Source organism: Myotis nattereri (assembly GCF_964212035.1).
Source record: "Myotis nattereri genome assembly, chromosome: 10".
Taxonomy (NCBI): domain Eukaryota; kingdom Metazoa; phylum Chordata; class Mammalia; order Chiroptera; family Vespertilionidae; genus Myotis; species Myotis nattereri.
This window is the reverse complement of record NC_138085.1, coordinates 40106474-40132662: the sequence shown is the minus strand read 5'-3', so window position 1 is coordinate 40132662 and position 26189 is coordinate 40106474. Positions and strand designations below refer to the sequence as shown.

Below are 26189 nucleotides of genomic sequence, written 5' to 3'. Positions count from 1 at the left end.
AAATGTTCAATGACAAAGCAGGGATGTGAAGCCAGCTTTGTCCAACACCCAACTCCACATTTTCTGTTACTGTGCTCCACTGTCCCCCAACAGCATGAACTGTGGGTCCTCCTTCCCCTCTTCATGAAGCATGCTGTTGGCATCCTGGCATTGATGTCTGGCTGGGTCTTGGGGGTTTGCATCCCCAGGGCCCTCCTGGTTGATGTCCCCTCATCTCTGACCCAGCAGCCTCTAGCCAGACCACAGTAGGCCCAGACCTTGGACCAGTCCATTCGCCCATCATTTCACCCTCAGGTTCCAGGCTGCCTGCTGGGGAAGCAGGGGTGCGGGGGAGGGGGTCCTCAGAAGGCAGAGCCATTATTTGTTGAAGCCTGAAGTGGGTGGGGCAGCAGCTGCCCCACCAGCAAGGTGCCTCTGGCCCCTCCTTGGCAGAGCAGATGGGAATGTTTGTGTCCCAGTTGACAATGACAAGAAAGTGCCCTGCACCTGTCTGAGTCGTTTCAGTATCAGGGACTGACTGATTCGGGGAAGCAGAAAGCCATCCTTAGCCTGGCAGCCAGGAACCCGTCCCTCCGAGCCCCACAGTCACAGCAGAGGGCTCCCCATGCACAGGCTAATTTTGAATGCTTTGCCTGCAGCACTTACGTTATCTGCACAGCAATCCCATGAAGTAGCTACTATCGTCACCATTTTACAGGTGAGGAAAGACAAACAGTAACTTGTAACTTAACCAAGAGCAACAGCTAGCAAGTACTGGTTACCCACGAGGAAAACAGGGATAGAATGCCTGCCCGCCAACTCCATAACACAGGAGTTCTGTAGGCCGTCAACCCCCATACATCGACAATAGGTTAGTATTTTTAAATCTGAAACCGTTACAGTTCTTCCCTCCCCCTTTCTGGATGGAGGACAGATTTCTCCAGTGGCGCCTAGGTAATGTGGGCACAGAAAGTTCCTGGAAGAAGTTGGTAAACAACGGTGTCGGCAGACAGGGAAAGTAAGCGGCTGGAGGGACAGAGTGGACAATTTACTTTTCACTGTGCTTATAAGCAAGATATCTACATGGAATTGCTTAAACATGAAAGGGCTGCGCCGTATCAGGTGAATCTGGCTGGAGCCTCTGCTTCTAAGATAAGCAGAGGCCTGGGGGCGCCTCGTGGCGGGGTGGCTCGCCCACGATCACCAGCGAGCGACAGGGCTCCTCCCCAGCACCGCACAGGGTGGGCACCTTTAAATGCGGAGGAACCCAGGAAGTGTGGTCCTTGGCGCCGCGCGCCCCTTGGCTCGCCCCGAACTGGGGAACTGGGCGTCCTAAGCGCATAGTGTATGGCGGGCCCGGGCTCCGCAGGTCGCGGGCGGCCCCGCCTGGGCCGCAGGGGAAAAGGCGGCCCTGCCCCGCCCCGCCCATCCTACCCCGCCCATCCCCGCCCCGCCCGCCAAATTGAAGAGCCCTAGCCCAAGACCCGGGCGCTCCGACGCCAGCAAGTCTTCCTCCCCTTTGCAGGGTGCTCGCCCTCGCCTCTCGCGCAGCCCCCTGCACCGTCCCGGCCAGGGCCGCGCCATGCCCAGCCCGGCGAGGGACCAGGCCCAGTGCCCGCGCGCAGGCTGCCCTCCCGCCCCCGGGCCCCGCGCCGACCCCGGCGGGTCCCGCGCTCCCCGACACCTCGCGTCCTCCTTCTCCGTCGAGGCCATCCTGGCGAGGCCAGCGCCCCGCGCGCCCGCCGCCTCCCTGCTGTCCGCCCGCGCCCCTGCCTCCTCGGGCATCTGGAAGGCTCCCTCCCGGTCTCCCGCCGCGGGTCTGCCCGGCGCGTGCCCCGCTCCCTGGCTGCCCGCCTACCTGAGCCTGGGGCTCTACCAGCCGTCCCCCCAGCCCCCTGCGCTGGGGCTGCGCGCGGCTCACCTCGGCGGTCTCCAGGGCCTCGGCGTCACAGGTATGAGGTGCCCCGGGAAGCAGGCGGGGTAGGTGGAGAGTGAGGCCCCGACAGTGGCTTGCACAGGTTAGAGGATTAGTCCCTGAGTTTGGGAACCGCACACGATCGGAGTGGAAAGGGCCCTATGACCCTTGACCGTGCAGTTGAAACCGAGGCCCCGGAGGGCTGGCTGAGAGCAGCCCCTGGCGCCAGGCTTCCCCCGCAGGCTGCTGAGGTGGGAGAAGCTGAGTGTGAGGGCGAGTGCGGAGCGAGAGGTGCCGGCGGACCCAAGCGGGGCCCGGAAGGCTACCACGGCCAGCGCTGGGACTGCAGGGGGTTCGGCGTCCTCCACGGGGGATTTGCTCCCTCCCACACCCCCTTTGGACCATGCTTGGTGGCGCAGACTATTCCCCAAAGCAGCCTTTATGGTGACTCCATGGCCCCGTCTTAGCCGGGAGGAGCAGATGCTACAGGTGGTGCAGGTTAGCGGGGAGCTGCTGGGAGCTGGCCATCCCCAGGCCCCAGTGCCACCTCCACTGCTCACGCCTCTGCGAGCTCATCTCCACCCTGAACCTCTCTGAGCCTGCTTTCTTAGAGTGATTTCAGGGCTCTGGAGGGCTATGCCTCCCACCCATGTTGGAGAGAAACCCTGGGTTCCCGACCCCATGCAAATTCATGCCACTGCAGACGGGAGCCAGCCCCATCGCACCCCGCCACGGTTTCTAACCTCCTCACCCATCTGAGGTCTGAATTGCACGTAACTTCTTTACATTAAAGTTGTCCCATTTTCAAGTTCGTTTTTGCATAGCTATTACATTCACACAGTTCAAATGTCAAAATGTTTACTAATACAGTATCTGATTTCAGGAAGAAAAAAATGTTTACTAAGAGATGGAGAAATTCCCTCTACCACTAGGTGGCTGACCTTCAAAGACCTAGTTACCCGCATCCCACAAGCAATCCATGACGCCTTTCTTGATTCTTTCAGAAGTACTTTTTGCATATTTAATACCTGAATACACACACGTTTTCCCCCATACTAGACACACTGCTCTGTGCCTTACTTTTTCATATCAATACACATAGAGTTTCTTTACACCTCGGAGTGGTCCATTGTAAGGGTGCACCATACTTTATTTAATCAGACCCTATTAATGTGTCTCACCTCTTGCTATGTTGCTTACACTTACGGTAAGTCTGGTTTGCTCAGTGGTTGGTGTCCTGGGCAGCCATGGTCCTGGCCTCACTCCCTTCACTGGAGCAGTTTGCAGCCCTGGGAGCCTCCCCAAGACTAAGGGAAGCTGAGGGGGTCTTAGCACTGCACTTCCGTTCCTCTGCCTGGAACACTCCCCTCCCAGACAGCCAAATGGTCCACTTTCTCGTTCCTTTCGCGTTATAATTCAGGTACCTGCCCCTGGTGGACGAATCTTCATCTCCATTGTCTACATCTCGGCGAGCTGAATAGCACCTGTGTGTGCACTGGGAAAAGTCACCCCTTCCTTCAGGCAGACACAGCACCTTGTCAGGGGGCAACTATTGGCCTGTGAAGAGCGAGCAGAATTTCAGACTCCACTTACCCTCCCAGCTGGGTACCCCTGTGCAGAGCACAAACTGCATATAGTGGCCCTATTCAAATATCACCTCAGTTTCCTTTCTAAAAATGCAAATTATCCTCCCCCCAACATACATACACACACACTCACTGTCCTTTCCTGCTATATTCTCACTAGTATTAATCACTGTCTGACATACTCAATATTTTCTTTACCTTTTCTATTGTTATACAGAGATTTTTCTATTTTGTCCTGGAACCATGCCTGACACACAGACATTCAAAAAGTATTTGTTTGATGAACAAAAAGGGGGAACCCTTGAGGGTCCCTTCTCTGCTCATCCTGTGGGGTCCCTGAGAGAGCCAAGGAAAGGAGTGGAGGGCAAGGAGAGATGAAGGTTCAACAACTTCTCTTAGGGTCAGAAGCTAAGCCACTCAGCTGGAGAATCGTGGCGGCAGGAGTCTCACAACACTGTCCCTTCTGTCTCACTTGTGTTGTTATTTCTGTGCAGTCTCTTCCCACTATGCCCCTTGCTGTGTTACCCAGCCAAGGGCAAGGCCGGGCCGTGGAGCGGTGGGCTTGTGGGTGCTGGTTAACCTCCCCTCCTACTCTTTAGGTTTGGAGCTGATTCACTGCCCAGGCCTCTGGAGTCCCCCAGGCTGGGCCCCACGTGAGGACCTTCAGGACACGGAGAGACCCCAAAAGAGGATTCGAACTATGTTTAACTTGGAGCAGCTGGAAGAGTTGGAGAAGGTGTTTGCAAAACAGCACAATCTCGTAGGAAAGAAAAGAGCCCAGCTGGCAGCCCGGCTCCACCTTACAGAGAACCAGGTAGGGACAGAGCCTCCTGGGGCCCAGGCGGCACCTGGGGACAGACACTGCTCTCTGGGAGAGCCTGGTGGCTGGGATGAAGAAACAGGCTTCCTTCTTCCGTGCCAGGCTGTTGGGGGAGGCAGGCCTAATTAACACATTGCGTACCGCATGGAAATCTCTAAGGCATACGCCAATGACCGCACGTTTGGGGGCAAACTGCACGTTATTTAAATCATCATAATGCATTTTAGGCGTTGTTTTTCAATAATTATAACATTTTTATTTACAAAAACAATGAAACAAGTAAAGTCCCTAGTACTTTTTTAACATATGGTACTGCGTAAAACATTTTCCTCTATGAAGAGGGACCAAACAAAATTTACACTAGATTCACTCCTTTTTCCATGGGCGTGAAAAACGAGAACAGTCGTGAGCGGTCCTTAACAGATGGCGCGCGAAACACGAGAAAACTCCTGAGCGGTACGAAATGTGTTCATTGGCATACTCCCTGCATGAATGAGAAAAATAGCCCCATTTGAAATTACATTACGGAAACATCACATAATATCCTATATAATAAAAGGCTGATATGCAAATTGTCCCTACGGGCGGGAGTTCAACTGACCAGAAGTTAGACATGTATTGACCACCAGGGTGGGGCGCAGAACATGGCGGGTGTCGGTGATATGGTGCTGGCAGTGGGTGGTAGTGGAGGCGCTGCCGGCCCAATGGGCCCTGATGAGAGCAGGACCGTGGTGGGATGGTGGAGCAGGTGAGTGGGCAGCACCAGGCCAAGTGGGTGTGAAGGAAGGCCGTGGCTGGCAGCCAGCAGCGGCTAGGGACCCTACCCATGCACGAATTTTGTGCACTGTGCCTCTAGTTTATAAATATTAACCTAGAACTTTACGTTTTTGTGCTAAATAAGGAGCTGGCAGTGAAATTAAGTAGGTACTCAAATAACTGAATATTAAAAATAAACATTCCCTTAACACCCATACTCCCTTCCAGCTACTGCACCATTTCTCTGCTCTTTTCACAAACTTCTCAAGAACTGGCTATGTTCCCTGTCCCCATGTCCTCACTTCCCATCTACTCCTTAACTCTTTCCAATGCGAACTCTTTCCCGTCCATTCCTATGAAACTTCTCATCCGGGTCTCTAACGACCTCTGTGTTGCCAAAGTCAACAGATGCGGTCCTTTCTTTTCTTCTTCCACCGCTCAGTACAGCTGGCTGCTCCTTTTCTCATTGAAACACACTCTTCTCCTGGTTTCCAGACACACTCTCTCTTGGTTTTCCTCTCAGCTCTCTGCCCACTTCTCTGTTGCCTTTGTAGGCTATTCTTCTCTTTGTGACTTCAAATTTTTCTCCCTAGCTGATCTCATTTATTCTCATGGTTTGAAATACCATCTATAAGCCAAGGACTCCCTTTTCTGACTTGTACATCTAACTCCCTTCTTGAGGTCTCCACTTGGATGTCTTACGGATAGGCATTTCAAATTTAACACGTCTAAAACCTCAATTCTTGACGTTTTTCCCCTCCCCAAATCTGTCCCTCTCCCCACATGTGACCCCACCATCCCTCCAGCTGCTCACAATACCTAGTCATTCTAGATTTCCCCTTCTCTCCCGCTACCAACCCGTCAGCAAGCCTTGTCACCTCTACTCCAAAATACTGCGGGAATCGCTTCATCTCTCTCCATTGCCCCAGTCCATATCAGCCCCAGTCCTATCAGCCCCAGCTCTTGCTGGATCACCTGCAAGAACCTCCCTGTCATCCCCCTGCATCTCCTTTCATCCATTCTGCACACAGCAGCCAGATGTGCCATGTAAATAAGACTCAACAAGTAAATAGGACTATGTCACATTCCACTTAAAAGCCTTCAAGTTGACATTCTTTGCCCCTGACCTTCACAGTCCTGGGTGATCTGGCCCTCACTGGCCTCTTCCATTTTCTCTTCCTTTACTTTCTCTTCTCACTTTTGGTTGTGCCAGGGATGCTCTCCTCCTTCCTGGTCCTCAAATACTCCAAGTTTGGTTCTACCTCAGAGCCTTCTTACAGTTCATACCCAGGGCAGGGTCCCCACCAGGCTGGCCTCTTATCCACTGAGTCTCAGAGAGACTCAAACGCCTGTTTTACCCCCACTTGCATTTATCTAGGTGTTTGTTTTCATGCTTGTTATTAGTTTCTCTCTCTATTAGACTGTGGGCTTCATGGGGGCAGGGACCATGCCTCTGTTGCTCACCACTGTTATCACCGTCACCTGGAGTAGTGCCTAGTACGTAATAGAAGCTCAAAAAATACTTGTTGGATGAACGATGAATGAATGGCAACTGGAATTAAGGAAAAGATGTGCTGGTGGCAATGCTTCCCTTAAATGGAAGAGCCAATTTTGAGTGGAGTGGGTACTGTGGGAATGGGGGAAGCAATGAGAATGGCTAGTCACACTCTGATCTTTGCCCACTGCCTCCAATTATAGGTGAGGGTCTGGTTCCAGAACCGCAGGGTCAAGTATCAGAAGCAGCAAAGGCTGAAACCACCAGCTGTGTCTGCCATGGCTGCCTCCCCAGACGAGCCCTCCAGCAGCTCTGACACCATCATCCAGAGAGAAGACACGGAGTCAGGAGGGGACAGCTGAGGATTGGGATGAAGGCTCAACCCAGGCTGCCTGGGCTAGCTCTTCCTGGGGACACGCACTGGACCTACCTGCTCTACATATTAACAAAGAGTCTCATCGGGGTCAACGGGCACCAGAGAAATCTGAACCGTTGAGAACGTTTCAATATTGACTCCTGGGAGCTGCAATAATGTAACGGTCAGCAGCACAGACTTTGACCTTCAGCTATGTCCTTGGCCACGTTACTGAACTTCTGAGCCTTTTTTCTTCACCTGTGTCATGGGTGTGTTGATAGCTTAGAGCTCCCAGGGCTAAGATGATGTCTGTAAAGCACTTACAGTGTGCCAGGCCCAGTGCTGTGTGTGTGGCAACTGTCAAGGCTTATAGACCCCTTCACCTGGGTTGGTGGTGCCTGTACCAGCCCTGGCTTCCCCAGGGATTAATCTCTTCCTGGCCTGGTTGTGGAGCAGAGAGAGGCTCCTTGAATCAATGTCTGGGCATAGAAAATTCTTCCCCGACAGAAATGGTAGAGTTGACAGCAAAAAAAAAAGAGGGAACGGTAGGCTATTTAGTCCACTTCCCCTCACAAGGTTCCCCAAAGCTTTCTTGTTTTGTCTGAACTGTCATAACTCTCAGAAGGGGCTCAGGCCCAGGTGCCTCCTTGAAGCAGACATGCTACCCTGACCACCATCTTTCTCTCTAGCTTCCCACCTTGAAACCTCCCCCCCCCCCCCTCATTTTTATATACAGTAATTTGCCTCTTCCTCTGCCAAGGTGGCATTTTACCATAAACTCTGCTGTTTTTTTCATAAAACAGTGATTATTTACCCCTCTTCACTACCCTGACTCATAGTTCCCTTTCCTTCCCCGGAATCTGCTTGGTTTGTCTCTAAGAAGCCTAACTGACAGCCTACCTCAGGGAAGACAGTCACAGGCATTTCCAGAGCAGATTTCTCTCAGGCTCCACATTCCTGGGTGGGGCGCTGTTGCGGGTATTTCTTTAGAGTGCAGAGGTGAGCTGGTGGAAGGAGGCCTGCCCTGCCACCTGGTGGTGAAAGAGGGCACGGTCCCTGCTGCTCTAGTTTTCTGAGAGAGGAAAGGCGGGCAGGAGAGTCAGCCTTGGAAAACCACCTGCTTCCCAAAGCAGTGGACCATCCTCTCCTGGACACCAGGCTGTAGGCATGAGGGAGGCCAGAGTCCAGCTCCAAGAACGCTTCTCTGTACCCATCTTCAGGGAAATCCTCCCTAATGCTGGACCCAAAGGCAACTCCATTAATCAAAGAACCCAGCTGAATCTTTTCTGCCTCTTCCAGGAACAACTGGCTCACTTTTTTTTTTTTTTTTTTTAAATCAACAGTTACCGTTTCAGCAGTTACTGGGCTCTACTCAATCCCCAAATGTCGCCATGATACCGCAGCAGAAGCAGACACAGGTCCCTTTTCAAGCGTACAGAATCAATTGGAAGACAAGGAAACAGGGCATGGTGGTCAGGCCTGACTGTGGGGACCCATGACTTAGAGACCAGTGGTTGCAGCTTCCTGGGGTCCTGAATGAGAAAACAGCCCCTCTCTTGTTGTCAGGACAATGTGCATATGTATACTCACTTGCATATAATTTTAGGGGATCTCAGACATGACGTCCACCATGGATCCTACTCCACCCCGCCCCTTGCCCCGGCTGCAAAGTCCCTAAGCCGCTGAAGAGTCTGAGACAGGAATAAGTCCAACTTGATCATTGGTAGGACTGTCTGCCCCGCTGCCAGAGGGCCCACGGAAAAGGGAACTATTGTGCCAGGCTTTGTGGAGTAAGCTAGTCCTTCCCTTCTGGTTGAGGGTTAGAGAGGATAGGAGTAACTCTGCCCACTGCTGTCCTACCCCTCGACTGGGTGCAAAGACCTGCTTTAGTCAAGACGCGCCAGTGAATGGACAGAGACAACAGACACACAAACATGAACTCAGACACAGATGCACACAACAAAACTACACAGCACACCAGCTCTGATACAGGCCCATCCTGGCCACGAAGGCAGACAGATGCAAAACTGCACAAATGTAGAAGCACAAAGGCAGACCCAGCGGGCGTGGCTCAGTGGCTGAGCACCTACCTACGAACCAGGAGGTCAGGGTTCCATTCCGGTCAGGGCACATGCAGGGACTGCAGGCTGGATCCCCAGTGGGGGGCGTGCAGGAGGCAGCTGATCAATGATTCCCATCCTTGATGTCTCTCTCTTCTCCCTTCCTCTGTGAAATCAATAAAAACATTCGTTTAAAAAGCACAAAGGCAGGCCCAGCTCCACCCAGTCCACACACCGGTGGATCTAAACACAGATCACACGGACCCAAATTCGGACTCGCGCGTGGGTCCACCCCAGCAGCCAAACCGGGGGCGGGGCCAGTGGGGGCGGGGCCTCCCGGGCCCGGGTCAAGGGTCAGGAGGAGGAGGCGCGCCCAAGATGGCGGCCTCCATGTGCGACGTGTTCTCCTTCTGCATGGGCGTGGCGGGCCGGGCCCGGGTCTCCGTGGAAGTTCGCTTCGTGAGCAGCTCCAAGGTGAGGCCGGAGAAGACCCCCACCCCATCCGGCCTTGGGAACAGCCCCGTGCGACCCCAGGCGGCTGGCGGCCGGGGTGGGGTGGGGGGGCGGCGGGGCGCTCGGTCTGTCCCCGCGCACAGGCTTCGGGGCGGTCACGCGCTGTGCCGGGGCCTCCGCGCCTCCGTGCGCGCCCCCTTCCGCGGAACCGGGCCGGCTGCGGCAGGCGGAGCCGGGGGGTGGGGGGCGGTCCCGGGGCTCCCGACCCAGGACGCGGATCGGTGCCCCTCGGCCCCTGGCGCCGTGGGCGGGGATGTGTGAGCCGGGGGGACGGGGTTGAAAAAACGGGGGTCCTCGGGGAACTTTCTGGAGGGATTGGGGTGAGGAAGGGCCTGGGAGCGCTTGGACCGGAGCCTGCAGCCCCTGGGAGCATTTGGAGGGGTGGAGCAGGAGAGTGAGGTGATTTTGTCACTTTTGTTCTTGCTTTTTTAAAAGTTCGTCGTAAGAAATGTGAACTTGCATGTAAAGAAAGAAGGGGGGGGGGGAATCACCGGCAATCCTAGTCTTGTGCAGATATGTGAGGTCACATTTTTAGAAACGGCTTTTTGATGCAGCAGTAAATCTTCCCGTCTCCTAAACCTATTTCTGAGTATTCGTTTTTAAGAGCTAAATAATCGTTTTAGTTGAATTCCCGGGAGGGCGGCAGTGTCCACAGCCAAACCCTATCTGTAGGCCCTTGCGCTCCACCTGATTTTTCCCGGAGATCAAAGATCGGGCAGCTCATTTCCCAGCACACGTCCTTTTGTTCTCTCCAGCACTGAGGATTTCCTCTCTGATCGTTGCCGTTGCTGATTGATATGTGCAAAATGGTACTGCTTTGTTCTCATTGGCATTTCTTTGTTTACTAGAGGTTGACTCATTTATCCTGTGGAGGGGCTGTGTGTATCCTTAGCCCTTGCCCAACATGTCAGAGGCCCAACCCAATTCCATTGCCCCCTTTCCGCCCAGGGGACAGGGAGCATTCCTCTCCGTGCTTGGCACTCCACTCCCTTGCATCCGGGGAGCTGCTCACACCTCCATCTCCCCCCAGGGCCCCTAGTGTTGATTGGCTTGCACTTGGATGGTGTCTCATTCCGGCACTCCTGGCATGCAGAAATTTTCACCTTTACCATCACTTAGCCTCCCATCTCTCGGCCCCCTTCTTTCTTCACTTCTTCCCTCTCACTCCATTACTACGCCAGCCACTCTCCTTGCCTAATTGTCCTGTCAAAACCCCAGCTCTGGAAGAATGAGCTGGCTGCCCTCCCCATGACTACACCCGACCTGCTGCTGGAGAAAAGCATACATCTACCCAGACTTAGTGACAAGATAGTAGGCTCTTTGCATCTACAGTCATCAAATGAGATTGGTTTATGATTTTATTTTGTGTAATTTCCCCAGTTACCACATCAGTTATGTTTTGTTTTTTGAGTAAAATGGAGAAGCTTTACATTACTGTATAGTTTAAATAGCATGAGAATTATTCTTTCATCTGACAGAGCTGGCTCATAAAACCATATAGATTAGGAGCTTCACATGGGATAGTTTTGATCACTTTATTGCTTCTGTGGATATTGGCAAGAATGCTTTCTTAAAAATTTGCCAACTCTTATGCCAGGGACGTGACTAATCATAACAGAAACCTGATCAAATACAGTGATGCCAACCAGAATGCCATACTGGTACACATCAGCCAGAAAACAGCACTGCTTTTTAGTCTGTCTAGGCTTCTAGGCTTTCTTACTTTTTAAAAAAATATATTTTTATTGATTTCAGAGGGGGGGGAGAGAGAGAGATAGAAACATCAATGATGAGAGAGAATCATTGATTGACTCCTCCTGGATGCCCCCTGCTGGGGATTGAGCCTGCAACCCAGGCATGTGCCCTTGACTGAAATCGAACCCGGGACCCTTCAGTCCGCAGGCTGACGCTCTATCCACTGAGCCAAACCAGGCGAGGCTTTCTTACTTTTGAATTAAGTTTTGGCAATTTATATTTTTTTATAAAATCATCCATTTAATAAAGATTTAAAAAATTTAGTGCAGTCTTAGAGTTTTGTACAACATTTTTTATTTATTTGCCAAATTGGAAATATATTTGCATACTTTGTGCCCTTTCCATTCAGGTTCAGTTCTCTCCAAGCTTCTTGGAAATATGTTTTCTTGAAACACTTCCATATGTTTGGGGGAATGTGTGGTTTTATAGAGGAACAGTTCTGCTTTTCACTTTGTTTTGATTACTAGATATTGTCTACATTTTGGTCCTCAAGACAGAGATCAATATTTATCTAATACTGAGGTTTGAGATTGTCAGAGATAACATTCACATCTTTGTGTCCCGTAGCAGAAGGCCAAATTTCATTTTGGGAGATTGGGTCCCAGGGGCCACAAGGTACGGGGTGGGGCTTTCAGGAAGACAACCAAAGTGCATCCACGGCTTTGCCCAGTGGTTTTGCTCCAGCGGCCCCACTCTCCTGTGAGAGCTCCCAGAGCTGTTCAGATGGTTGAGCTTTGTGGCTCATGGGTTGCGCAGGGCCTGTTCTGGTCTGCACTTCCTGCTGCTTTGACTTGGGGAGGTGTCCCTGTCTAGCCAGAGCGCCAATGCTAGAAGACAGGGTGCTACCCGTGAGGCCACATGACAGGACATTTAACTGCTGTGCTGATCATTTTTCTCTCTCCCTTTTGTGACAATTTAGTGTTTGCAAGGCACTTCTCTGAGGGAACGGTGAAGTAAATGCCTCGGGGGGGCCAGTAACTTCCCTGGGTTCTAAAGCTGTCTCCTGAATCCCTCTGCACTCTGAGAGAGGCAATTCAGCGATTGTCTTCTCATCCTTCGTCTTTTTCCCCATGTGTATGGTGCTTTAGACTACGTACTACTTCTCAAACTCTGACGTGCACATGAATCACCTGGGCATCTTCTTAAAGTCATTCTGATTCAGCAGGCCTGGGGTGGGGCCGGACATTCTGCATTTCTGAAGGCCTCCTAGCTGATGCCCAGGCTGCCAGTCCATCCCCTCACTTGGAGTAGTAAGGTGCTAGAGCTTATGGGGTGCATGGCCCGTGCTATATCCTGGAAATACCTGTTCGATATCATTAAATACTCATTTTTCATGTGGGAAACATGCAAAGAAGTGAAGCAATTAGCTCAAAAGTTCAAGCAAATAAGCATTAGGATTAGTGCTGTGATTAGTCATTCTTTTCAGAGTAACCTCTGAGAAGTTGTTAAGTGCCAGGTACTATGCCAGGTGCTGTGAGTTTCCGTCCAACCAGGGAAATAGGGTACATTCTCCCCCAAACTAGGCCTCCCTCTCCCATGGTGTAGGATTCCTGTGCAACCATTAATAGTAGCATCACTGCCCAGATCCTGGAGGAGCATGTGGGTGACTCAGAGAAGGCTGCCCTGCTGTTACCAGCTCCTGGTACAGGAGGCCCCAGCCTGCTATGAGCTCTGGCCCTCCTGTGGCCATTCTAAAAATTCCCCCATGGGTATTCTGGGGTGGCTGACAGCCCGGGCCCTCTTCTCTGAACAGGCTGAAAGAAGTGTGACTGAAAGTAGGTCAGAGCGGAGGCAGTAATGGGGTGCTGACCATGCTCCGTGAACCCTCCTGCCTCTGCTAAGAGGTAGCATGTGGGGTGAGGCCCTCCAGGAGCCTTGGAACTGTCCTCTGCCCCTTCTAATGGCCATCCTGCTCCTTCTCTGCCCTCTCAGGGAAAGGGGCTTTTTGCCACGCAGCTGATCCGGAAGGGGGAGACCATCTTTGTAGAACGGCCCCTGGTGGCTGCACAGTTTCTCTGGAATGCACTTTATCGCTACCGAGGTGAGCACATCCCATGCCTCATGGCTGCTGGCCCAGCTGCCTCTGTGCATGGAGAGAGCTGCATACTCCCTACTGGTGGGTGTCCCTGGGATGTTAGGAGGAAAGGCTGTCTTCCCTTGGAGAACTGCCTGAGAACACTGTCTGATCTCAGGCTGTTAGGGGCTGTGAGCCTGTAGGAAAGAGGCTCTTCCGAAGTGCTCCCTGGGGGAGGGCTGTCACTCAGGTGGAACTCAGAGTCCACCCTAATAATATAAGGGACTGGATGTCATGCTGAAGGGCTCCGTGCCAGAGTGGAGCCTTCTGCCCAAAGGCCACATGCCCCTTGGTGGAAAAGGCTGCATTACGGGTCAGAAACCAGCCACATGCTTCCCCCCACTCTTTTCTTAGGCCAGAGATAAACTGTGGAAGGAGGGTCACTTTTTTCCAAAATGTGGGGAAAGCCCAGTCTGGGGGAAGGGATGGGAGCCCCACAGACTAAGTCCCATTGAGAAGCAGGGTGCCTGTGACAGGCAGGGCGGGGACTCCAGAGAGGAAAGACTTTAGTTAATCCTCTACTTTTGAATGCATATGAAATCCATTCCTTCATTTCATTCTTTTTTTTTTTTAAATATATTTTGTTGATTTTTTACAGAGAGGAAGGGAGAGGGATAGAGAGTTAGAAACATCAATGAGAGAGAAACATCGATCAGCTGCCTCCTGCACACCTCCCACTGGGGATGTGCCCGCAACCAAGGTACATGCCCTTGACCAGAATCGAACCTGGGACCCTTCAGTCCGCAGGCCTACGCTCTATCCACTGAGCCAAACCAGTCAGGGCATTTCATTCTTTAACATATTCATTTCCTCACTTTCTAAACATTGTGAGCGTCCACTCTGTGCCCGGCACTATTCTAGCCCTGGGATACTGCTGTGAAAATGACAAATGTGGACCCTGCTCTCGAGACACTGTCATGTCTGGCTCTCTTGCTCAGCCTGTGACCACTGCCTGCGGGCACTGGAGAAGGCAGAGGAGAATGCCCGGAGGCTGACGGGGAAACCCGGCCAGGTGCTGCCTCACCCTGAGCTGTGCACTGTGCGCAAGGACCTCCACCAGAACTGTCCCCACTGCCAGGTGAGTGTCCTTGGGGAGGGTACCAGAAAGGGAGTGATGGAAGAGACCTTAACTGAAGTCCTCTTTGGGGAGTCAGCAGGGAAGATGGACCTGGTTACAGCCCTTGAGAACCACAATGTAGGATAAGACATTGAAAGGCTCAGCTACTGTTGCAGTTTCATCCTCTTGTTCCAGTCCCGTTGTCTAAATAGGCTGGATGGGAGCTTGTCCTCTTCCTAAGATCCTGGGGGGCTCTCCCCTCTACCTGCTAAGCTCTCTTTGTTTCCATGGTTTTACAAGCCTGGGTTAGTAGGGGACCCCTCATGTGCCCCCAGAGCACTGTATGCTTTCTTGTGTCACAGTACCCTGGGCTGCTGCTCAGGGGCTGTTTGTGGAAGGAATGCAGTTAGAGGAGGTGAGTACCACCTGGGACATCTGTGCTTCACCAGCCTGAGGTGCTGACCTCCACCCTCCAACAGGTGATGTACTGCAGTGCAGAATGTCGGCTGGCAGCTGCTGAGCAATACCATCGGGTCCTGTGCCCAGGCCCCTCCCAGGATGACCCCCTGCATCCTCTCAATAAGCTGCAGGAGGCATGGAGGTAGGTGGCATTTCATCTCTTCTTTCCTTTACCCCTCCCTCCCCTGCCTCCCTGCCTGGGCTCAACAGATGCAGCCATTTTTCTTAAGTTACCATCTCCCAGAATTCCCCCACCCCATTCTTACAGAGGTCACATTACCCAACCCCCTGCCTTTTGTTTGAGCTGCCAGTCCCACCATCCTCAACATTTTACACTTTCCCATTAAGCCTATAGGAATGTAAAGTCCTGTCCAAGCCCTTGCCGATGACTGTCTCTCTCCAGTCTGTAGCAATCAGACTGGACATCCTTGAAATCCGCTACTTGGAGGGAATTCCTGAGCCAAACCTTTTTCTTTCTCCCCAGGAGTGTTCACTACCCCCCTGAGACTGCTAGCATCATGCTGATGGCCCGGATGGTGGCCACAGTGAAGCAGGTGAGCCCACCTGACCCTTGCTGGGAAGCGGAAAAGGCTTCATTCAGCCCTCGGCCTCAGTCTCCTGCTGGGATGCAGCGTTCCTCTAGGCTTTCTAAGGGAAGCTGCTTCCTACGGAAACCTTAGGGGTTGATAACCATACATCTGCAGGGGGAGTGGGCACTCATCTGGCCTATAGCCTTTGACCTCTGAGAGGACATTCTTGTGCAGCAGCAATTCATGCATTGGGTTTGTAAGCACCACTTTTTTAGGATTGTGTCTCTTACATAAGTGAGAGAAGCCATGCTAACCCCTCCTATTACTATTGTTGCTCAAGTGTTAAATTGGCTAGATTGGCCCCAGCTGGGGGAGATAGCTGGGGATATACAGGGTCGGAAGGAAGTCCCAGATCAAGGGAAGGGTCTACCTGGAAGCTCAGGTGTGATGCAGGGGCGACAGTGGTAGTAAGGATGTGGTGTCTGAGTCCATGTGTGCACATGCATGCACAGGGGTGTGTGAATGTGACCTGAAACATCTGTTCACTGCAGGCTAAGGATAAGGATCGCTGGATCAGGCTCTTCTCCCAGTTCTGTAATAAAACGGCCAATGAGGAGGAAGAAATTGTCCACAAACTCTTGGGGGACAAATTCAAGGTTGGTCTTTTCCCATGACCCCTCCACCCCAATAGCCTGGAATATTCTGTGGCTTCCTGAGGGAGCTCCACATTTGGTCCCTTCCTAGTGAAAAATCTATTCAGAGGACTTAACATTCCTGCCATTATTTAACTTCATGACCTAATGTGGACCCCAAACTGGGAAGTGGGATAATGACAGAGGAAGGAGGGGTGCCCTGATATGATAGGACAGCAGTGGGTGTATCAGGTATAATGAAAGATGGAGGGTTGGGGGCCACAGGGTCAGGGAGCAGTAAGTACCCACTGCCAATCAAAGAATTACAAAATCTGAGGCCAGTGGATTTCCACGCAGGAGCTGCGTGAAGGTGGAGGCAGATGTGTGGAAAGGCATCTGGGGTGGGTCTTCCTGCACTGAGTTCTGAGGAAAGGGTGCAGGGGGAGAGTCGGGCTGGTCTGGAGGCTAGTTAGGGGTGGCTGGAGGTTGGTGGTGAGAACTGGTGTTCGAAGCCAGGCTTCCTCGGCCCTGCTGGCAATGAGGGCTGGAAAATAGGGAGGGATTTGGGGCTTGCCATTCTGATTTGAAGTAGACCCGTGAACTGCCGTGGCTCTTTGCAAATAAGGACTGTGGCCTTCCTTTGCCCCCAGGGAAAGCTCAGTCTACAGAGCTGGCCCTTTTCCTTCCCTCACAAGGTCGTCTGGGCCCTGCCTGGGTGCTGATGGGAAATCCTCAGGGATGCACGTCTCTCCCTGTTTTTCCTAAACCAGGGCCAACTGGAACTTCTGCGGAGACTCTTCACAGAGGCCCTTTATGAGGAAGCACTCAGCCAGGTGAGTGTGAGGAGGGTGGGACCAGTGTCTTCCCCAGCCACTCAGCTCTCTAGGGGCAACTGGGTCAGCATTTTCTACTGGGACAGCCGAGCGACAGCCGACGTAGTCTTCGGGAGTTGGGGTGGGACTGACTCACAGAAGACTGCCTGAACATAGAGTTGTATCAGGAAGAAAAACAAGTGGCTGCAACCTGAGCGCTCATCTCTTTTCTCCCCCACAGTGGTTCACTCCAGATGGATTCCGGTCTCTCTTTGCGCTTGTTGGGACCAATGGCCAAGGAATTGGGACCAGGTTAGGAGACACTGTTCCAGATACATTGGACTTGTTCCTTGGGGCTTGGGTGGGAAATGGATTAAGGAAGGTAGCCACAGCTCCCTTCAAGACTAGGTGGGACAGGGTGCAACTCTGTGGCCAGAGTGCTACATTGCACATAGTGATGGGGGGCCAGAAAGACTGAGCTGGTGGAGTCTGCTCCGATTGGGGTTCTTGGTCTGTGGGGAAGACGGGGCCCTCACCCTGGAGAAAGGAATGGGTTTAACGTGCCTGGAGGTGGAGAGCCCTGTTAGCTGGGCCTCCTGCTCTCCAACCACCGCTGCCTGGGACCCCCAGCTCCCTGAGCCAGTGGGTCCATGCCTGTGACGCTCTGGAGCTGAAGCCACAGGACCGCGAGCAGCTGGATGCTTTCATTGACCAGCTGTACAAGGACATCGAGGCAGGTGGGTGAAATGGAGACACCACCCCCCATCCCCCACCCCCCACCCCCGTGGTCAAATAGTGGACACAGTTTTCCCCAGGGACGTCTGAGTTGATGGGGGACAGAATCCTGTGTGCCTGTGGGAAGCTTCAGATCTGTCTGAGGGACACTCCGATGAGAAATGGGCCTGAGATCTGTGCAAAGGCTCAAGGCTGGGGGTGGGGGAGTGCTGGACAAATAGAGCGCTATCATTTACAGAAAAGCAAGGCTCATGCCTCGGAGATGTAAGTTCAGGTGAAATGGTTGGGATCAGCTCATTTGTGTGGTAGGGTGGCAGGACGGTGAGGCAGTGCCTTTCCTTATAAACCTAGTTTCCTTTTCCCTATAAAATGGGTAGAATAACACCTGCATATTACTTCTTACAGCAACTGGCGAGTTCCTTAACTGTGAAGGATCAGGCCTCTTTGTGCTTCAGAGCTGCTGTGAGTCCTGACATTGAGGAGCGGTGCCCTTGTAGTCACAGTTCATCTCTCTTGTTTCGCTCCTTCTAGGCTGATGGGGTTGAGTCTGGGAGGGGGGTTAGATCTGAGCTTCCCTTGGAGATTCCTCTGGTCCTTTTTGGCCCATCAGTTTTTCATTCATTCATTCATTGGACTGCTGGTGCCTTATTATATGTTTATATATAAAAACTCCCAGTGGGTCAGGCCCTGTGCTCTGTAGGGCACTGAGCTCTGATTTTCTCAAGGGAAGTATGAGCTGTGCACCACCACTGCCCTGCGAAATTTGGCATTTGGCAGGGACTGTGTGGTGAGCACCTGGGAGCCCTCAGGAGCCGGGGAGGAGGGAACTCAGGCTAGCAGGCAGTCCCCACCTGCTGGGAAGGGGTAGTGCGCTCAGACTATTGTCTGTTCTAGCTCCCAGCCTCCCACCCTCTAGTTTCCTCACTGCAAATCCTCTTGCCAGGTTCCAGAGCCACTCCATCCTCCCAAACTAAGCTCTCAGAGGGCTAGGCTCAGCTGTTACCAGGTGACCGGTAGCAGACAGGACTGAGTTAGTGGTCTGGCACGGGCAGCCCTTTCAAAGCCCTGTCCCTCTTTTGTGAGACGCTGGGAACACAACTGAGAGTCAAGGTGGCCCGTGAGGAGGGCAGACATGGGGGTGGGAGAGGGCGCGATGTGGGATACACTTGTGCCTCAATGGTCTCAGGAAAGAGCACTGGACAGGGAGTCAGCAAACCTGAGTTCCAGGATCTGCACAGCCCTAGATAGATCCCATCCTTCCAGAAAACAAGGAAGGATGGGACCTAGTGCTCTGCAGAGTTGAGGCTGCTTTTATTAGTCAGCAGTCCTCATTACCTGCCTCTCATGACCCAGGCAACCACAGCTGTGTCCCCAATGCAGAGACCTCCTTCCCAGAAAACAACTTCCTTTTGCATGTCACCGCCCTGGAGGATATTAAGCCAGGAGAGGTGAGGGGGCCGGGAGCTGTGGGGAGCATGGGGGGGGGGGGGTGGCAGTGGGCCTTGCAAGTTCTCTAGATTTTGGGAGCGGCAGTGGCTAGGGCCTTAAGTTCCGGCTGTTGAGTTGAACCACCCACGCCCCAGGGCATGAGTCTTTTTGCCCCTAGATATGCTCTAACCCCACCTCTTAAAAAATTACTCCGGAAAGCCTCAGAGCCGTGTTTGAGAAACAGCCGTGTGCCAGGTTCTAGTCCCCAGCTACCTGTGACAAAGGACTGCAACTTCTGAGAAAGCAGGAGATGGCTCTGTGGCTGGGACTATGGGGAGCTAGTGTGGGTTTGGGGTCCTGGTTGTCAGTGCTGCACAGTCTGGTTGAACCTTCCAGGACAAGTTGCATCTCACCAAGATAACCTCTAAACCTGGCCACTGATCTTGCCCTTAATGCCTTTAAGCCTGGCCTGAGGCCCACTGCAGTCCCCTCTCTCCTCATGTGTGGATTATTAGAGTCTTGTAGTGACCTGCTTGCTGAGGACACAGGAATGGATCGGGGCAGCCCACCCCGTCACTGAAGGGCAGCTCAGGCCCTTGGGGATGGAGAAGTTGGAGAGAGAGTAGTGATTGGGGAGTCCCTCATTCCATCTAATAGCACAGACTGTCAGACCCCACTTCTCCTCTGCCTTCCAGGAAATCTGTATCAGCTACTTAGACTGCTGCCAGCGGGAGCGCAGCCGCCACAGCCGCCACAAGATCCTCAGGTGCCTGCTGGGGACGAGGTGGGCAGCTGGGCTCAGATCCTCTATCCCAGCAGCTGCCTGACGTTTCACCCTCACCATCCCTCCATCCGCTGCAGGGAAAACTATCTGTTTGTCTGTTCCTGCCCCAAATGCCTGGCAGAAGCTGATGAACCCAACGTGACCTCAGAGGAGGAGGATGAAGAGGAGGAAGAAGGAGAGGCAGAAGATGCAGAGCTGGGGGACGAGATGACCGATGTGTGATGTCACCATGCCTGGAAGGGGCCCTACCCCAGACTCTGCCAGAAAATGGGGCCTTCCCCCAGAGAAGAGGCTTGGAAGGAACTCCCCATTCCCGTTGCCTGCTCCCCCCCACCCCCCATTCCAGCTGTTTCTGCCAGAGGGTAGGACAGAGGCTGGACCCTAGGCCCTCCACTCCCCACCAGACCTCATGCCCTGGACACTGCTGCTGAGTGGCTTGGGTTCTGCGCTGTGGCTGAGCCTTTCAGAATTGGCCTCCTCCTGATGTACTCCATTCCAGAGTGTGAGCAGCTGGAACCAAGGTCAGGGCCTGACAGTATTTCTCCCCCCTTGGCCCCGTGGCTGCACCTTCCCATCCATCTGCGGCCTCACCCCTCTCTACTTGCTATTGAGGGGGTAACAAAGTGGCAGTCTGAGAACAGCCTTACTTTATTGAAGAAGAAAGAAGGGTGGGTGCATTGCCCTCACCTTCCCCACCTCCCATCGTTGTAGCTTATAAGGCAACTGCCTGACTACTAGCACAGCTGGGTGAGGCAGGAAGGAGGAACTGGGCCTCCAGAACACTTTCCCTAAGGCTCTGCCAGGAAACACTGAGCCAGGGGAATTACCGTCCTCTCTTTGGACATCTGGGGGAGTGGAGACTAACTCCTTCCCCAAACTCCAGAATCTCTATTTTGTGCCTTGCCTTTCAGGCCCTGGCACAGTGGCTGGCCCCACAGGGTACAGAAAAGGCTTCTGCTTCCCTCAGAAGGGGCATGTGGGCGATCATTACCCCTTCCTCACACCACTTCCCACTGAAGACTCCAGCAGCATGGCTGAGGCCTGGGGGTGACAGGCCTGTGCTCCTGAGGATGCTCCGAATGGTTCCCTGGGACCAGTTGAATATGGGTCAGTTAGGGGCTCTCCTGGCCTCGATCCATCGTTAGGGTCTCCGCAGAGGAACACTGAAGTCTTCCAGAAACTAGAAGAGCTGGGTTAGACACTCGGAGATTAGCCCTGACTGTATCCTCCAATCTCAAACTAGCAGTACCCCTCACTCTTGTGTTGGAAGCTGTGGGAATTATAACCCATCACCTGCGATTCCTTTCTGCCTACCTTCCCTAAGGGGTCTTCACATCCCCCTGCTAAGGGATCCTAGGAAGACAGGTGCCTGCCCACAGGCCCTTCTCTGGATTATGAGCCAGGTGGAGCCTTTCTGTCTGGCCTATTGGGTTCTTGCTCCTTCACAGCAGCCAGCATCCCCTCCTACCCCCGCCTGCCCACCCTTCTCAATAAAATGTGAGTGGTGACAGGCTCTGAAGGCATGCTTGGTGGAGAATGACTTGACAAGCTGCTGGAGCACACAGCAGTCATGTGGGTGGTGAAAAGGCTCGAAAGGTAGATCAGATAATGGCAGGAGGTGGGAGCTCTAGCTTCCCAGTTTAGGCTCATCTCTGGTCTCACCTACACTCCGCTTTGCTGATGTTCTAAATCCCCAGAGCAAGGATCCTCCATGGACAAGCATGGTTCCCCAGCACTAGGCAGCAAGATGAGCCTTCTCCCCAGGGACTATGGCTCCTAAGATCTTAAGCAGGAGGCTGTGTTGGGATCCAAGATTAGCAATCTGAGTAGTGGTCCTAAAAGACCTTGGACAAGTCATTTATTGTCTCTGGGCCTCAATCTCCTCCCCTCAACACAAGAGCATGGGGCCAGATGGGTGAGTTTGAAGGCCCTCCCACCCATGAGCTCTTATCCTAGGACACAGTTGCAACCCTGATGAGAGGCTTTATTGCTAAAAGTCAGTGAGGGTTTATTAAGTCCTCAAACACCAGCTCCTTAAACTACCCCAGTAACTGCTGTGAAGGACACAAGAGACCCTGGGTGGGGGAGGCTGGAGCCAGGTGAGGTGACAGGTCACAGATGGCTTTCAGGCCACCTGCCTTTAGCCCCTTTTGTTCCAGATTCTAGCCAAGAAGCCCTGAGGCATGTTTCTTGCATCTTCCCATGGCATGAGACACCCTTGGGGGCCCTGGGGAAGGGAGAACAGTGGTGTGACTTCCCTTAGCCTAGCAGAGGCCCAAGCCTTTTTCCTCTACCCGGCTCCACCTATCCCCAAATGCTATCTCCAGGTCCCAAACAGCAGAATTTCTGGATTTCCCCTTCCCAGCCTGGAGCTGGCTGGAAGGTAGGACCAACTCTTCTACCAGAAGGTCCAGGGTGGTTGCAGCAGCTCAAAGGTGGGGATGCTGGTGACATTGACTGGAATGGAAATGATGGCCCATGGCAGCCCATGCTGTTCCAGGGAGCGGCGGATCATGTAGCTGGGAGGGCATGAAGAGAGGTGGGGATGGTCACTTTCTCAGCACCCCATCATGCCCCACTGTCCCCATCACTTGGGAGTTCCATCCAGAGCCCAAGGACTTTTGACCCTCCAACTGGTTCACCCCAAGATGAGGCTTGTGGGAGGGACTGGTGATTGCCCTTGACCTCCAGAGACAAGGAGCCCTCACCCATCTCGGCCGAGTAGGAAGAGGGCAGGGATGTCAGCCGTGCGCTGGGTACTGTCCTGGATCATCTCCACGTAGAAGCTGTCATTGTCAACTGCGTTGTCAGAGATGATCACCGCCCGCCCGCCATGTTCCTGTACCACCCGCGTCTTGGAGAGGAAGGAGCAGCCCCTGGAAAAGGTGATGAGATCAAAGGAAAGGCAGGGTCTTAGCTACCCCTCCCCGAGGCCATCACCCTAGGAGGATGAAAGGACCATGGACAGTTTTTCATAAAGGCTCATCAATAAATGGCCAAAAAGCATGGATAACCTTAAAGAGACTTAAAATGATGAGTTATTTAAAAACTATTTCAAAGGACTGCCACCATCATTGACCTTAGGAGCTTTCCTATTCCTGCCCTTCCCTTGTGCCAGTGCCTGTCCACTCCTCACCCCCTCTCCACCAGAGCGATCTGGTCCTGGATGAAGAAACCGTTGCTGAGTTCTCCACAGGCCTCTGAAGGTTCCGCGGGGACAAGGTGAATCTGCTCATACCTTGTGTGCTGAAAGACATTTAGACAGGTCGACGTGTGAGGAGACGCACCTGCTTTAGGACCAGGCTGACATCCTATCCATCCGTTCCTCACAAGGTGTGAAGAAAAGGTGTGGAGTGGTTGCTGTGTGCTGGGTACTTCATTCTCACAAAATAGTTGTCCTATCCCTTTCCAGGAGACAGGCAAGGGAGTTGGTACGGACCCAGAATGATGAAGTAACTTGCCTTAAGTTACATCATTCAGAGGTAGAGCTAGCAGGGCCCTTGGTTTTTCACTGTTTCGTGTTTCCAAGGACAATTGGTCCCTCCGTGGTGCCCAGGGAAGTAACTGGAAGCCCTTCCTTCCTGCACTGCAGCCCCTGCACTGCTCCCTTCCAAGTCCCAGCACTCAAGTATTGGTTGGAGGGAGGAGAGGGATCACCTCAGCTTAGTGGGGACAAGATGGTGACAGGATCAGAGAGGAGGGATCCTCCCCAAACTTACAAAGATGCCACCAAAATCCTTTGCAGGTGTAGCTGTGAAAATGTATCGAATGTCTCCAGGACTCAGCACTTGGAAGTACAAATAATCATGGATGCGTAAGCCTGAAAAGTAAAAAGTACAGATGAGAAGCCTCCATGGACCTGTGTCTGCAAGTAGGCTGTCTATAGTCAGGGCCTCGGGACCCAGTTTCAGCCAAGTGGGTCCTCCAGGTGGGTGAGATAGATGGTCCCTGCCTTGGGGAGGATAGAGTTGATACAGACAGAGTTAGTAAATGTTAGTACAGACAGATTTATAACTGCTGCTGCTTGCAAAGGTGAGCCAGGAAGACAGCTCTAGTGTGATCTCTGAGGGTTAATCTGTCTTTGCTCTGAAGTGGACCTGAGAGTTTCCAAGTGAAGATGTGTTAGTTTGGGTACAAAACACTATTAAAACTGAAAAGTTGACTCTCTGGTCCCACTGCCATCCTCCTGGGCCACGACTCATTTCTTGTCCTGACCAGTCTACCTCCTTCCCTTTTTGCTAAGGTCCATTCCCCAAACAACAGCCAAGGATATTCTTAAAACATCTTAAAGCATATATGGTCATGTCACCACTCCCATGGCTTCAATACCCATCAACAGCTTCCCTTTGCACTTAAAATCTAAACTCTTAACTACGGCCTGCAAGTTAGGCCCTGCTCTACCTGGCTATTGGCTGCTACTCCAACCTTATTTCCTTCCTCTGTTCAAGCTACACTGGACCCCTTTCAGTTTCTTCACTCTGAGTCCTCTTGCAAGCTTTTCTCTGTGGGAGGCTTTCTACCCTCACCTCACCCCACCTCTACCTCTCTACCTGGCTTACTCCTACTCATCTGTTAGGTACTTTCGCAGCCCTGACCGGTTTGGCTCAGTGGATAGAGCGTCGGCCTGCGGATTGAAGGGTCCCAGGTTCAATTCCAGTCAAGGGCATGTACCTTGGTTGCGGGCACATCCCCAGTGGGTGGTGTGCAGGAGGCAGCTGATTGATGTTTCTCATTGATGTTTCTAACTCTCTATCCCTCTCCCATCCTCTCTGTGAAAAATCAATAAAATAAATTTTAAAAAAAAGTCACTTTCGCAGAGAAATCTGCTCTATGACTGCCCTCCTTTTATGCCCATTCAAAATATACTTTTTCTCCATTGATACTTCCAATATAATTTGTAATTCTAGAGTATTCATAATTTTTTGTTTAATGTCTGTCTCCTCCACTACGGCAAGGACCATACGTTTATAGCTTCATTCCATGCTGTATCCACATTACCTAACACAGTGGCTAGGATAGAGTGGGTGCACAATAAGGGTTGTTGAATGAACAACTATTTCCAGCTCCACTGCACTGAGGAAGAGAATTGCCAGAACCAGGTTTTTCTGGGGTGTGGGAACTTCTCTTTAGCACCAAAGTGTAATGTTTCACCTAAACTTGAGCCTCTGGTTTCCGTAGCCCACTGAGGAATGCAGAAGGGTGAGAGCTGCGGCCACCGGTCCATCAGTCAATCAACAAACTACCAAACCACTACTGTGAGCCCGGGTGGGGCTGACTGTGGCTTTAGTTGTCCTTGTTTACTGCCCAGATCAGCCACCAGGGAGAGCCCCACTGCCTTGGCAATGGGCTATGCATCCTTTTATCTCGGGAGTGAGGACTTGCCATCAGATACAGATAAATGCCAGGAAGCCCGCCTGGATTAGCACTAAACACCCCCTTACCTCCCCCCCCCCCCCCCCCGCACATCTTTGCCTGGCCTTTGCATTTGCTCATCTGTGTAAATTACGCGTGGTATATGTATGTGTGTGGGTATATATGTTTCTGTGCTTGTGTAGGTGCAAGCAGGTTGTCTATGTACATCTGTGCTTGCGTGTGAGCCCGCGTGTAGGGATGTGTGTTACCATATGTGCTCACATACATATCAACAGCATGCAGGATCTCTAGTGGTTCCTCCTCCTCTTGGTGGCTCCCTCAGCCGCCTGGTCGGCGTTAGTGGGGGTAAGGGAGAGCCTTGCTTCGATGTAGGGAGATGAGGCTCAGAGCCCAGGCTCAGGCTGCGCCCAATTCAAGTTCCTAAGGACCAGCACCCACCCACCCAGCCGCCCGAACTCGCGGGTCCCCCAAGGTGACCCGTGGCCCCCCGCCCGAGCAGCGCGCAAGCTGGACGGCCCGCCCCGTAGCACAGCCCCGCTCCGCCCGTTGCCGCTCACCGTGGGCCGCGACGCAGGCGGGGAGCCAGAGCACGAGACACCACCAGCCCGCGGCGCCGACGACCATCTCCAGGGCCCGGCCGGGCGCCGCGCGTTGCTCGCCGGACTTCAGCCTGACAGCTGCCCCGGCCGCCCACCCCCGGGCCCGCTCCTGCCGCTGGTTGGCGAATGGGAACGAGGCCCACGGCTGATTGGCTCAGACGCCTGCTCTTCTAGCCACACTTTCTACCTCTGCGCCTTACCCCACTTCCTACTGGTCGAGAGAAGTGGGGCCGAGGGCTGATTGGTCTAAACTCTTAACAGCAACTGCGGCCCCCACTCGGCCCCGCCCCAGCATTCCTCAGTTTGGATTGGACTCTGCGCGACCTCCGGGAATGGAGGGTGGGCTGGCAGGGGATGACCAGGAACGAGGTGGGCACCTGGCAGCACTCGCTTCAGCCGCCGAAAGTCCTGGTCATCAGCTCTTGCGGTCTCGGCGGGATTCTCCCCGCGGCCGCCTCACGGCGTGATTTGC

General features: G+C 53.0%; 3 protein-coding genes across 4 annotated transcripts; 2 read left to right on the top strand and 1 right to left on the bottom strand.

Annotated features, from left to right (window-relative positions):
• Positions 1-1561: 1561 nt before the first annotated feature.
• NOTO (notochord homeobox) lies at positions 1562-6913 on the top strand (the record flags this gene model as incomplete). Its single annotated transcript, XM_081101545.1, has 3 exons — positions 1562-1931; positions 4080-4294; positions 6755-6913. The coding sequence occupies 3 exons, from the start codon at positions 1562-1564 to the stop codon at positions 6911-6913; spliced, it is 744 nt and encodes a 247-aa protein (XP_080957671.1).
• Positions 4670-25908, bottom strand: PRADC1 (protease associated domain containing 1). 2 transcript variants are annotated; one of them, XM_081101098.1, is made up of 6 exons: positions 25676-25797; positions 23465-23565; positions 22882-22991; positions 22454-22621; positions 8997-9132; positions 4670-4784 (listed from the first exon to the last, which is right to left on the bottom strand). In XM_081101098.1, the coding sequence occupies exons 1-5, from the start codon at positions 25740-25742 to the stop codon at positions 9012-9014; spliced, it is 567 nt and encodes a 188-aa protein (XP_080957224.1). In that variant the 5' UTR covers positions 25743-25797; the 3' UTR covers positions 4670-4784; positions 8997-9011. The 2 variants fall into 2 exon arrangements, with proteins under 2 accessions (XP_080957224.1, XP_080957223.1); XM_081101097.1 differs by lacking the exons at positions 4670-4784; positions 8997-9132 and adding an exon at positions 20375-22264 and having other exon boundaries at positions 25676-25908.
• SMYD5 (SMYD family member 5) lies at positions 9329-21262 on the top strand. The gene is made up of 13 exons (XM_081101096.1): positions 9329-9440; positions 13167-13275; positions 14247-14386; positions 14845-14966; positions 15309-15378; positions 15906-16010; positions 16757-16819; positions 17040-17110; positions 17429-17535; positions 17939-17995; positions 18887-18981; positions 19657-19727; positions 19823-21262. The coding sequence occupies exons 1-13, from the start codon at positions 9345-9347 to the stop codon at positions 19965-19967; spliced, it is 1251 nt and encodes a 416-aa protein (XP_080957222.1). The 5' UTR covers positions 9329-9344; the 3' UTR covers positions 19968-21262.
• Positions 25909-26189: the final 281 nt, after the last annotated feature.

Bases quoted from the DNA above. Each gene is read 5' to 3' on its own strand.
- SMYD5 (XM_081101096.1), top strand. From the start codon at position 9,345: ATGGCGGCCTCCATGTGCGACGTGTTCTCCTTCTGCATGGGCGTGGCG. The intron at 17,536-17,938 runs GTGGGTGAAATG...TACTTCTTACAG, and splicing joins GTACAAGGACATCGAGGCAG to CAACTGGCGAGTTCCTTAAC. The intron at 17,996-18,886 runs GTGAGTCCTGAC...CTCATGACCCAG, and splicing joins CTTTGTGCTTCAGAGCTGCT to GCAACCACAGCTGTGTCCCC.
- PRADC1 (XM_081101097.1), bottom strand. From the start codon at position 25,742: ATGGTCGTCGGCGCCGCGGGCTGGTGGTGTCTCGTGCTCTGGCTCCCC. The intron at 23,566-25,675 runs GTGAGCGGCAAC...TTTACTTTTCAG, and splicing joins CGCCTGCGTCGCGGCCCACG to GCTTACGCATCCATGATTAT. The intron at 22,622-22,881 runs GTGAGGAGTGGA...CACCTTTTCCAG, and splicing joins ATCGCTCTGGTGGAGAGGGG to GGGCTGCTCCTTCCTCTCCA.